The sequence below is a fragment of the Carcharodon carcharias genome (genome assembly GCF_017639515.1).
Source record: "Carcharodon carcharias isolate sCarCar2 chromosome 36 unlocalized genomic scaffold, sCarCar2.pri SUPER_36_unloc_1, whole genome shotgun sequence".
NCBI classification, from domain to species: Eukaryota; Metazoa; Chordata; class Chondrichthyes; order Lamniformes; family Lamnidae; genus Carcharodon; species Carcharodon carcharias.
Window position 1 is genome coordinate 739,680 of NW_024470726.1, and position 12,857 is coordinate 752,536.

Consider the following 12,857-nt stretch of genomic DNA (forward strand, 5'->3'; position numbering starts at 1 on the left):
CAGGACAGGTACAGCAAGGGCTTAGATAGAAAGTAAAAGTTCCCTCTACACTGTCCCCATCAAACACTCCCAGGAAAGGTACAGCACGGGGTTAGATACAGAGTAAAGCTCCCTCTACACTGTCCCCATCAAACACTCCCAGGACAGGTACAGCATGGGGTTAGATACAGAGTAAAGCTCCCTCTACACTGTCCCCATCAAACACTCCCAGGACAGGTACAGCATGGGGTTAGATACAGAGTAAAGCTCCCTCTACACTGTCCCCATCAAACACTCCCAGGACAGGTACAGGACAGGGTTAGACACAGAGTAAAGCTCCTTCTACACTGTCCCCATCAAACACTCCCAGAACAGGTACAGCACGGGGTTAGATACAGAGTAAAGCTCCCTCTACACTGTCCCCATCAAACACTCCCAGGACAGGTACAGCACAGGGTCAGATACAGAGTAAAGCTCCCTCTACACTGTCCCCATCAAACACTCCCAGGACAGGTACAGCACGAGGTTAGATACAGAGTAAATCTCCCTCTACACTGTCCCCATCAAACACTCCCAGGACAGGTACAGCACGGGGTTAGATACAGAGTAAAGCTCCCTCTACACTGTCCCCATCAAACACTCCCAGGACAGGTACAGCACGAGGTTAGATACAGAGTAAAGCTTCCTCTACACTGTCCCCATCAAACACTCCCAGGACAGGTACAGCACGGGGTTAGATACAGAGTAAACTCCCTCTACACTGTCCCCATCAAACACTCCCAGGACAGGTACAGCACGGGGTTAGATACAGAGTAAAGGTCCCTCTACACTGTCCCCGTCAAACACTCCCAGGACAGGTACAGCAAGGGCTTAGATAGAAAGTAAAAGTTCCCTCTACACCGTCCCCATCAAACACTCCCAGGACAGGTACAGCACGGGGCTAGATACAGAGTAAAGCTCCCTCTACACTGTCCCCATCAAACACTCCCAGGAAAGGTACAGCACGGGGTTAGATACAGAGTAAAGCTCCCTCTACACTGTCCCCATCAAACACTCCCAGGACAGGTACAGCACGGGGTTAGATACAGAGTAAAGCTCCCTCTACACTGTCCCCATCAAACACTCCCAGGACAGGTACAGCACGGGGTTAGATACAGAGTAAAGCTCCCTCTACACTGTCCCCATCAAACACTCCCAGGACAGGTACAGCACGGGGTTAGATACAGAGTAAAGCTCCCTCTACACTGTCCCCATCAAACACTCCCAGGACAGGTACAGCACGGGGTTAGATACAGAGTAAAGCTCCCTCTACACTGTCCCCATCAAACACTCCCAGGACAGGTACAGCACGGGGTTAGATACAGAGTAAAGCTCCCTCTACACTGTCCCCATCAAACACTCCCAGGAAAGGTACAGCACGGGGTTAGATACAGAGTAAAGCTCCCTCTACACTGTCCCCATCAAACACTCCCAGGACAGGTACAGCACGGGGTTAGATACAGAGTAAAGCTCCCTCTACACTGTCCCCATCAAACACTCCCAGGACAGGTACAGCACGGGGTTAGATACAGAGTAAAGCTCCCTCTGCACTGTCCCCATCAAACACTCCCAAGGGCAGGTACAGGAAACACTTTCATCTTATAAGTCTGGGATGTAGTGCAGGTCTTGGAGGTAAAAGTTCCGTGTGTGGTCCAGGGCCCCAGCAAGTGTCACCCATTCATATCCACTCCAAGGCCTTATAACAGACGCAGCTACATTGAAGACCCCCACTTGCTTGACAATTGGCTAGCTGCAGCTGAACCCCTCACACAGTAGCAAAGCACCGATCACAATGTTCCTATTTAACAAGGCAGTGAGAACTTGATCAGGAGGGGGAAGGAAAAGAGCACCAAAGGTTTTTGGAAGGCTGCTGACACAGCAGAGACACACCCAGGCACATGCATACAGCAAACACCGCATGGAAATGCACTGACGCAGCCTTAAACCGGCAAGAATGTTATCTCGCGAGCACGCGCACACACACACACACACCTCGCTAAAGAGGAATAAAATATGACGTATATATTTAATCCCTAACCATCCAAGGAGTGTTAACAGTGCAGGACCTTCAGCAGGGTTGTAACAAAATGCATGATTACATCACGTACAAGAGGTGATTATATATGATATAAAAAAAGCTCGTCCACTTAATGCAGAGGTCGACAGCCCAGGGCACCCATGCCGAGGGGGTAAACTCTCCGTGGGTGGCACACAGCAATGGTGTACTGATCGACAGGCACTGTGTATTAAATCAACTGATCACCTTGTGGTGCACCAAGGTCCCTTCCCCCACCCCCACCCTTGCACCACGTTAAACCAGTTACGTCCAAATGGCTGGGATGGGAGTGGCGGGTGGGGACAGGGATCGGGCAGGAACAATTCCCTAACACGCTAGTTTTTCCCAAACTGTTGGGTGGGGAGGGGGCAGCGGTGTTGAACCAAGGGATAGGGGGAGCATCCTATCCTCTCGAACTGCGCCCCCCCCCCCCCACCACTTCCCAGCGCAAACCCTAATGGGTGCAGAAGCCTCCAAGTCCCAGGAGGATGTTCAAACTGGTGCAGGCGTGAGGTTTAAAAAAATAACTTGACTCAAGAGTCACCCCTTCCTCCACCCTTAGCTCTGGGAACAGTTTGCCTCCCACCCCCCCCAAACACACCCGGCCAACCCCAAGCGTGCCCACCCTCGGTGTTGCTCAGAGTGGGCGTAAACACAAGGCCCGGACACCAAACCCCACCCCCAGCCCGGCCACCGAGAGCCTCTAATCACACCAGCCCCAAGCCAGTGCTTCAAGAGCCATGAAGGCAGAGGAAAAAGCGGAGCCTTATATAACCCCACGTGGAAACCAACACCGGTGGCCAAAGATTACCCCGACACAGTGCGTCTTGATTTCCGACAAGCTAAGAGAAAAAAAAAAAGTGGCAATCGCTTCAGTTACGAAGGTCCAGCACTCAAACCGTTTGGAAACCCTGAGGCTACACTTGGGGTTGTGCTGCCAAAACTTACTGCTGCCCTCCCCCTACCGTCAGCAGCCCTGAACTCTCCCAGCGGTCGGTGCCATGGAGACAGGGAACGGGAGTCGCACGGGGACCAATCGAGTCAAACTTTCGATGGAACAGTCCAATGGGTGCTATTTGGGGGGGGGGGGGGGGGCGTATTTTACCCGACTCCTGGTGGGCTCCACAGCCTCAACCTCGACTCGCACGCCAACAGCGCTCAAGCAGGCCATTCAACCGTGTGGGGTGTCAGAGCCCGCCACACCCAAAAGTGCTCGAGTGTCGCTGGGAAAAAAAAGACATCCAGTCGAAACTTTCCACCTTGCACTCACCAGGACAGATAGGCAAGCATACCAATTGTAAACTGGTGTATGCGCAACTCTTGCACATCCTTCCTTCATGAGTCCAAGACGAAAAGCTCTGTGTCTTTTTACAGGCAGGACTCAAGTTCTGTACTTCCAAACAACTAAAAGTGCACTTCTGGCAGGTTAAGCACCCAAAGGCACATGACAGGCAGCCTCAGCTTGCCGGTGGGTGGGTGGGGTAGGGGGTCAGGGACCAACCCCGAAACGGCACCCTCAGCAGCGCAGCACTCCCTCGGCAGGGCAAAGATGGTCAAAAGGTGCAGATTAGCCCCGCCCTGGTGTACGAAACAGTCGTCACGCCTCGCAAACAGTATGAGATCCACCGCACAATGCGTTGGGGCTTCGGGGTGAAGGAAGAGGAAGGTTGGATGGTTTTCAGAATAGGTCCAATATCGGTTGAAGTTTTTTTTTTTGGGGGGGGGGGGGGGGGGGGGGGGGGGGGAAGGAGGAGGGAGGTGGGTGTGTCGATTGGGGGAGGGGGGTGGGGGCGGGATGTGGCAGGTGGTGGGGCAGAAGACAACCAATCGGCCCGGAAGAGAACAATCCTTTCAAAATGCAAAGTCCACGAGAAAAATCGGCACTTCAGGGTGGTCAGGAAAGAGAGGGAAAAATAGATCTCGCAACTTTGCGCGTACAATCGAGAATACTGCAGCAAGTCTGTACACATCACAGCGAAGGTATATACACACACACACATAGTATCTGTAACATTATGATGCACACTGGGATCTCCCAATGTTCATTTTTTGTTTTAAAAGTCTCTAGTCTTTTTTCAGATGCCTACCATCTTTCACCTTGTCCATTTTTTCTTTTTAAAATAAAAGCCACAAAATCATAAGTCTATGAAAGGCAGGTCTCTTCTTCCTGTTCCCGACTCAGCGATGGTGGGATGAGGTGGGGGGAGGGGGGAAGAGCCCCTCGACTCTTAAATATAATGTCCATAAATATGAATTCAGAAGAATGCACACACACACACAAACACACACGTGTGCATATTAACAGTTTGCAAAATGTGATAAAATTAGAGGTCATGGGATTAAAAATAAAAAAAAAAGTAGGAAAATGAAGTGTCTAATATAGACATTTAATCAGGAAGAGGTCGTTCGGCAGGTAGTTCCCAGCGGGTCAATGAACCTTGGCTCCGTTTTCAGTCCGATACAGAAGGGAGCAAAATGTCTCGTGGAATCTTTTGCCAGTCTCCAAGCAGCGAATTTAAACTCTTGTTTAGATATATATATATATATATATATAGATATAGATATATATATTAAAAAATAAGTTCGGCATTCCCCCCACCGCCCCCACACCCCTCCTCATTGCTTCCATGCCTGGTTTATTGGAGTAGAACTCACGCACGCAAACAGGCAATGCCAAGGTGGCTCCACTTGCTGGGGGTGTGGGAGAGGCAGACGGGATTGTGGTGGGAGCTTTCTCCAACACCCCCCCCGCCCCCCCTCCTTCCCCAACACCTCACACACCTCACCTCTCCTGGCATAAAGCTTCCTTCCAAAATAAACTGGCCCGTTAAAGCCTCCTTTTTTTTCCTATCGTAGCCCGCGGGGCCGTTCCCGGGCTGGACAAGAATAGAATCGACCCGTGTGGAGCGTGCAGGTAGACGGGGGAGTTACCGGCTGCGGAAGTTACACTCAGTCCAGGTCACTGAAGCAAAAGAAGGGAGAAAAAAAAGAGAGAAGAATGACACACTCGCAATGCTACTCTTTGGCAGAAAGGGCCTTTCTTTCTTTCTTTCCCTCTTAGGTGGAGGCATCCCAGACACAATCATTCACCCCGAGAACCAGCACATGGTCTTGGCTGCAGCATGCACTAGGAACTACAGTCCATGTTCTGTGTAGCTGGCTGCGCTCTTCCGTTCTGCCCGGCAACGTGAAACAGGAGTGGGTAGCAACTAGTCTGCATCTCCGGGGTGCCTTTAACGCAGTGAAGCATCCCAAGGCGCTTGGCAGGAGCGTTATAAAAAATAAATAAGATGACACCGAGCCACGTAAGGGGGACATGAGCGCAAGTGATCAAAAGCTCGGTCAAAGAGGTTGGTTTTAAGGAGCGAGGCGCGGAGAGGGTTAGGATTGGGAATTCCACAGCATAATGCTGCAGCCAGGCTCTTCCGATCCCCAATAAGGTCAGTTTCCCTCTTTTGCAATGGCTCACTGTTGGGGGTGTGGGTGTTGCTGGGAAGGGCAGCATTTATTACCCATCCCTTGAGAAGGTGGTGGGTGAGCCGCCTTCTCGAGCCGCTGCGGACCCTGTGGGGTAGGTACACCCACCGTGCTGTTATAGGGAGGGAGCTCCTGGATTTTGTCCCAGCGACAGTGAAGGAACGGCCGATATATTTCCAAGTCAGGATGGTGAGTTGGGGGCCTTGGGAGCCATTCAAGGGTAGATGCAAATCAAGGCGTTGATGGGGCTCTGCATCGCTTTAGTCCGCTAATGCTGTGAAGAAGCACCTTGGGATGTTCCACTGCGTTAAAGGTGCTTCATGTTGGCGGCCGTGCCTTCAGCTAGCTGCCTGGGCGCCATCTCTGGAATCCCCTCCCTAAACCTCTCTGCCTCCATCTCTCTCCTCCTCTTAAGACGCTCCTGAAAAAACCGACCTCTTTGACCGAGCTTTTGGTCACCTATCCCTAATATCTCTTCAAGTGGCTCGGGGGTCAAAATTTGATTCGTCGGGCGCTGGTAAAGCAACTTGCAGCGGTTAGGTGCTACATAAATGCAATTTGCTACCGTAGGCAGAGTGCAATTTTGGCCTGCCCAAGTTCTGCCGGCAGTGAGCCAAGATTCCCCTGACGGCAAGCGGAGGTGAATGAAATGACCAGGGTTTTACTTTGGTTTGAGCTGGTTGACGATGAGGTGATGGTGATAGCACAGTGGAAAGCGCTGCTGCTCCTCCTCCTTGGGCAACAGGCCATGGGGATCTTTCGCTCTCCCTCCCCACCCTGCCCCACACTCCCCGACATCCCCGCCCTCAGAGCCACAGTTTAAGGTCACACCCGAAAAGACGGCGCAGCCCTCCCTCGGCGGCACACAGGGCAGTCGAGAATCGATCAGGGTGCCACGACCCTCTGCCGAGACTCACGGGTAAAGATGGATGGTGGGTGGAGGAAAGGTAGGGAAAATGGAGCGGAGGCGATGAAGTGATGCGGATGGCCCGCCGCTGGGGGGGGGGGGGGGGAAGACTGCGGGTGAGAACTTACTTTGCCATCCTTGCCAACAGCAGCCTCCGGAGGCTCTGGCAGACACGGAGGTCAGGGGAGTACAGGCGACGCACAAATCCAGTACCTTCCCTCCAAGAACTGGCGCGGGTCGAGCAGAGGGAGGAAAACAGAAGCATCGACAAAGGAAGGAAGAAAGCAACAGGGCGACACAGAAAGCAGCGGAGAGGCCCAGAAACAATCCAGGCGTTAGGCCGACTCAAGCAGCACAGAGCGGACAATCGCAACTGGTTTCCAGACCGAAAGGGAGCTGTTTGAAGTATGGCATTCTGAAATGGGGGCTGCGCGCCACTGCAAAATCTTGCGCCCTGAAGCAGCGTTTCCCAAACTTCTGCTCTGCTGTGACACCATTTTACACTTGGCGCAACCCTGGAGTGAAAACTGATGGGGGTGGCGGAAGGGGGGGGAATTGTCGAACGAGGTGGGGGTTCAAACAGCAGGGATACAGGCACACACAAAAAAGCAACGGAGGCATCTACCATTTTGCAGGCTTTGCTACCCAATAATAAAAGCACACGCACGTTTAACGGACCTCGCAGGGCTGTCAAACCCGGGTCTCTGCTCCACTGCTGGCTTGGCTACCTCGGAGCTCGTGAAGGTGAATGGCCATTCGGCCCCTCTGCCCCGTGGTGTTTGTGCTCCACACGAGCCTCCTCCCAGCCCCTCTTCATCTCACCCCATCATCATATCCTTCTATTCCTTTCTCCCTCATGTGTTTACCCAGCTTCCCCCGCCCCCACTTCAATCTATCTCTGCTATTCACCTCGACCATTCCCTGTGGGAGCGAAACCCACATTCTCCCCACTCTCTGGGTAAAGACGTTTCTCCTGAATTCCCCATGGGATTGATTAGCGACTCTCATTTTGATGACCCCCTAGTGTTGGGACTTGCCCAGTAAGCGGAAACACCTTTCTCTATTGTCTTTCCTTCACACACTAACTATTCCACACTGAAGGCTTCAGATGCGCTCCCACGGAGACGAACCCTGAGCTATCTTTGGGTATGAGAGTCAAAGCCAATGGTTGGGGGGAGGGGAGGGGGAGGGGGACAATAATCGCTGCTGGAAGCCATGGTGCACGGACTGTAGCGTAAGGGAAAAGAAGGACCACGACTCCACACACGGTTTAACAGGTCACTGATTAAAACAACCTACAGAAAGGGCACATTTCGGAGGAGGCACTACAGTGGCTGGTGCCAAAGGAATTGTTATCACAGTGAGCCAAGTCAGTGCCAGCCTTGGTGTGGCGGGGGGGGGTTAGAGAGGAGGGGGCAACAGAGAAAATTGGCAGCGAGGAGATGTTTCACTTTTACTCTTTGCTCAAGTCCAAGGTGACTGGAAGGAACGAGACCAGTGAACAGTGCGGTGAGCGTGCAGAATGCTGCACAGAGTGCGTCACTAGGTTATGCAGGCCATTAGTAAAGCCGACATGGTTAGAAGCGAGGCTTTGCAGGCTGGGGCGTTAGGTGAGGAGTTACACGATTGGATTAGCCAGCTATGCAGTGCGGTGGGACTTTAGCAACCAGCGACAGCGAGCTGGGTAGGTTGACCCTCTGGCTTCAAGGGTGACAGGACAGGGTTGAGGAGGGGGAACCCGTTGCGCGGCTTAATCTCTCCCCAGGGACGGCCAAGCTCTGAAGCTCTGTGGTGCAATTAGCCGAATGCTGGGCCATGCCCCACCGAAGGGTCCATCTCCCCCACTCTTCTCCCCACTCAACTCCCCGAAACCTGTGGTCGCCGAAGGCAAAAAATCCACCTGCCAAACCAGGGGTGGTTGAAGGTGGAGGGGGTGGGTGGGGTGTTCCACTGAACTGTAGTGAAGAATGGGACCAGATGTTTTCTTTACTTGTTCATGGGTTGTGCGTGGCGCGGGCAAGGCCAGCATTTGTTGCCCATTTCTAATTGCCCCCTTGAGAAGGTGGTGGGTGAGCTGCCTTCTTGAACTGCTGCAGTCCCCTGTGGTGTAGGTACACCCAAGGCGCTGTTAGGGAGGGAGTTCCAGGATTTTGACCCAGCGACAGTGAAGGCAACGGCCGATATAGTTGGGGTGGCGAGGGGCTTGGAGGGGAACGTGCAGGTGGTGGTGGTTCCCACATGTCTGCTGCCCTTGTCCTTCTAGGTGGTAGTGGTCGTGGGTTTGGAAGGGGCTGTCAAAGGAGCCTTGGCGAGTTGCTGCAGTGCATCTTGTAGATGGTATACACACTGCTGCTACTGTGTGTTGGTGGCGGAGGGAGAGAAGTTTAAGGTGGCGGATGGAGCGTTGATGAAGCGGGGCTGCTTTGTCCGACGCTGTCGAGCTTCTGGAGTGCTGTTGGAGCTGCACTGATCCAGGCAAGTGGAACTTGGAGGTCTTCCAAGCTTGTTATGCTGCACGCCACATGACCACACCCCCCACCCCGTCATTCCCCAAAACTCTGCACCAATAGTACTTACGAACCAGATTTCAGTTTCTAGCAGCATGTCACGGCACCGGCTGCCCTCGTCTGCTTTTGACTCAATGGGCAGCTCTGAATGGAGGGTCCCCCCGACTGGCTCCGAAACAATTGGAGGGATACTGGCGGGGGAGGGGGTTGGTGAGGGGGGGAGGGGGAGAAGAAAGGACAGAGGTTAACCTCCTTCTATGCTGTTTTTTTAAAAAAAAATGCATAAAATTTTATGGGGAAAAACACGTTCAGGTCGAAGAGGTAGCTCTACCTGGCCATGGCGATCAGTGAAGGCTGTGGTCACTCGGTGGAGGTGTGAGGTGCAGTGGGTTCGTGGAGGATGCAAAGAGGGGGTTCGGGCCTAACCCAAAATGGCCAGTCACGGTTTCCGGCAAGGCTGTTCCGCCAGTGGTGACCAAGCCAGCGTTAAGAGATCTCTCTCAAAGGCTTTTTCTCAGGAGCGGGCCAATTTTCCTGGGCCCAATTATTCCAGGGAAAGTCAGACAGAAGAGGAGAACGGTTGGGAAACGGGGCCAAGGCTTTGTCGCAGGGGCCCAATCAACCAGTGCTAGACATCATGAATCATTTCCACTGTGGCTAAGGTGTCCCTATTCAGTCCAGACAGAAGAACAAAAGAAATAGGAGGCGGGGGCCATTCAGCCCCTCGAGCCTGTTCTGCCAATCACTAAGATCACAGCTGATCTACTTTAGCTCCACCTTCCTGAACAGTCCCCATACCCCCTCAATCCCCTCCCCGTTCAAAAATCTATCCATCTTAGTCTTGAATATAACTTGTGCGTTGCTGGAGAAAGAGAGACACATGTTGTCCAAGCTTTTGGTCCTGCACTCTCCATCAGGACAAATTCACAGGAATACCAAATCTCAAAGGGAACAACAATTTATACTGCATGAGAAAAGGGTGTTGAGCGGTTGGTAAGTAGACTCTGATAGGTTGAGGCATTGCCATGGGGAATGCACCAGGGAACAGTTGTCCCCCAGGCTTTTGTTTAGTTGAAAAAGACAATGTTTGGATATATTCTGTTCATAAAGGACAGGGCCCTGCATATGAATATATGTATCTTCTAGCAGGCATGAGTGAGCCACATTGTGAGCCCAACTGATAATAAGCAATCCCAATTGTGCTAAAACCAATTTAGGATTAGGCTGTCCAATCACAGAATATATTCAAGGGCTGAGCAACCACAGGGCTGGAGAATTCCAAAGATTGCATAACCCTTTGAGTGAAGAAATTTCCCCTCGCCTATGTCTTAAGTGGTCGAATACACATCCTGAATCAATGACCCACCCTCGTTCTAGACGCCCAAACCGGGAGGAATCGTCTCAATCTACTCTCCCAGAATTTTCAATGAGATTCCCACCCACTAAACTCGAGAATGCAAGGCCCAATTTCCTCAATCTCACCTCAGGACAATCCTCCCATCACAGGATTGCCCTAATCCATCACCAATGTAACCTTTAGCCAACACAGCCAATCTTTAAGTAGTCAATTATCAACAATTTCTATTTATATATCACCTAACATCCCAAATTGCCATGCAAGAGAAAATCAGACTAAATCTGACTCCAAGCCACATAAGGAGATATCAGAATCAGGTGACCAAAAAATTTGGTCAAAGAGGGTCATATTAAGGAGGGAGGGAGGGACAGAGAGGTTTAGGGACCGAGTTCCAGAGCTTAAGGCCCAGGTAGCTGAAGACATGGCCACCAATGCTGGAGTGATGGAAATCGGGCGGGCGGGCGGGTGGTCGGAATTTGGAGTCGCTTTAAGCCCGTGTGCCATGAGAACGTCCAAATCCTCCAACTCCTAGTCGGCAAGGAGAGAAAAGCTTTTGAATCACACCACCCCCACCAAAAGGTGGCAACCAATCAAACCACAGAGAGACAGGCAGCCCCCAATGAGAAAGAACACCAGTGGGTCAATGATCCCAGGGCGCTCTCAAAGGCTAGGTAAACCAATTGGACATTGGAGAGGAGAGGAAAAAAAATCACCTGCCTCTCCAATCCTCGGTCTGATGGAACAAAAGTACCAAACACAACAAGAGGAGAACTTCCGGAATATTTGACCAGGCTTTGTGTCCCGATTCAGGTTTAAGGCACACAGAGGACAGCGTTGCCAAATTCTCTTGGCACTCTACTCCGAGCTCTCACCTTTCTGTGCTGCCAGCAACTTGTATGTGGAGCTGTGGCTCTGTTTGGTCAGCCGAGCGTGAGTCCAATCCTAGGGGCCTGCAACAAGATCACGTACCAAACGTCAAGACTCCAATTAATTCAGCAGGCAAGGTGCAGGTTTTCTCTTAGATAAAACCCCCTTCACGGGCACCTGAACACCAGCTTGCATTTATGTAGCGCCTTTAACGCAGCATAAGTGTCTCAAGGTGTTTCACAGGCGGGTTATCAGCAACAGTATGACCCTGAGCCACATAAGGAGATATTAGGGGCAGGCGACTAAAAGCTCGGTCAAGTGGCTGGTTTTAAGGAGCGTCTGAGAGGAGAGAGAGAGAGAGAGACAGAGAGACAGAAAGAGAGAAAGTGAGAAAGAGAGAGGTGGAGAGGTTTAGGGAGGGAATGCCAGAGCTTATGGCCCCAGGCAGCTGAAGGCACAGCCGCCAATGGTGCAGCGATGGGAGTCGGGGGAGCGTAGAGGTCCCAGAGGGTTACAAGGTTGGAGGAGGTTAAAGAGCCAGGGAGGTCGGGGCAAGGCCGTGGAGGGGTTTGAACACAAGGTTGAGGATTTTAAAATTGAGGCGCTGCTGGACTGTGAACCAATGTAGGTTGCCAAGCAGAGCGGGCGATGAGCAAGTCACGATACAGGCAGATGTGTGGACGGGTTCACATGCTAACACAAGGTGCGACCACGGCTCAACATTTGGCAGATGCCTGAAGTGCAAAATACCCATGGGAAAAGAGCCAAGTGGGGCCAGCACACACACACAATTGGCCGAATGGTCTCCTTTGGCGATGTCATCTTCCATCATTTCAATACAACTAACCTTGAGACTGGAGAATTTGTTCCTGTGCTATCCAACCCTCCAGGTTCTGCAAGGGAAGAACTGGACAAGGTCGTGGCTGCTGAAACACTTGCAGCCTCATCTAACGGTGGGGTCCTGGGTAGGATGTCGGGGCGGCCCTGATATGCTCCTGCAAGAAAGGACAATAAAGTCGTCAATCAATTAAGCAGCAAGAAAGCATGGAGCACAAACTGAACGGACATCCACCACCTTTCGCCTCCCCTCTCCCAAGCCTTCCAGCATTACTTCTCACATCAAGAACGTGTCTGCCGTGTCAGTGTGGGAAGCACGTTCAAGTTCGAAGAGAGAAGGGTCCAAGCCCTGCTCCTGCAACTCAAACACAAAATCCAGCCCAACAGCAGCCAACCTCCACACCTCTGCCAACTGGGTCGCTGCACTGAGGGAGAGCAGCGCTGCCGGAGGGGCGGCACTGAGGGAGAGCAGCACTGCCGGAGGGGCGGCACTGAGGGAGAGCAGCACTGCCGGAGGGGCGGCACTGAGGGACAGCAGCACTGCCGGAGGGGCGGCACTGAGGGACAGCAGCACTGCCGGAGGGGCGGCACTGAGGGACAGCAGCACTGCCGGAGGGGCGGCACTGAGGGACAGCAGCACTGCCGGAGGGGCGGCACTGAGGGAGCGCCGTGCTGGGAGGCACTGTTTTTCGATGAGACGTTAAATCGAGACCCTGCTTGCCCTCTCAGAGATCCCCAGCCACTGCTTCAAAGAGCAGCCAGGGGGAGATCTCCCCTGTCCTGGACCAACATTAATACCCCAACCAGCTCCATCAAAAAAGAAACAGGTGA

At 52.5% G+C, this 12,857-nt stretch overlaps 1 protein-coding gene across 1 annotated transcript in view; it reads right to left on the bottom strand.

Annotated features, from left to right (window-relative positions):
• The window catches only part of LOC121274313 (putative PIP5K1A and PSMD4-like protein), a 93,371-nt gene that overhangs the window by 40,386 nt on the left and 40,128 nt on the right, over positions 1 to 12,857 (bottom strand). The window contains exons 13-15 of the mRNA XM_041181556.1: positions 12,037 to 12,184; positions 11,195 to 11,272; positions 9,040 to 9,156 (exon numbers count right to left, since the gene is read on the bottom strand). Coding sequence (XP_041037490.1) covers positions 9,040 to 9,156; positions 11,195 to 11,272; positions 12,037 to 12,184 — 343 coding nt within the window. The remainder of the gene's footprint in view (positions 1 to 9,039; positions 9,157 to 11,194; positions 11,273 to 12,036; positions 12,185 to 12,857) is intronic.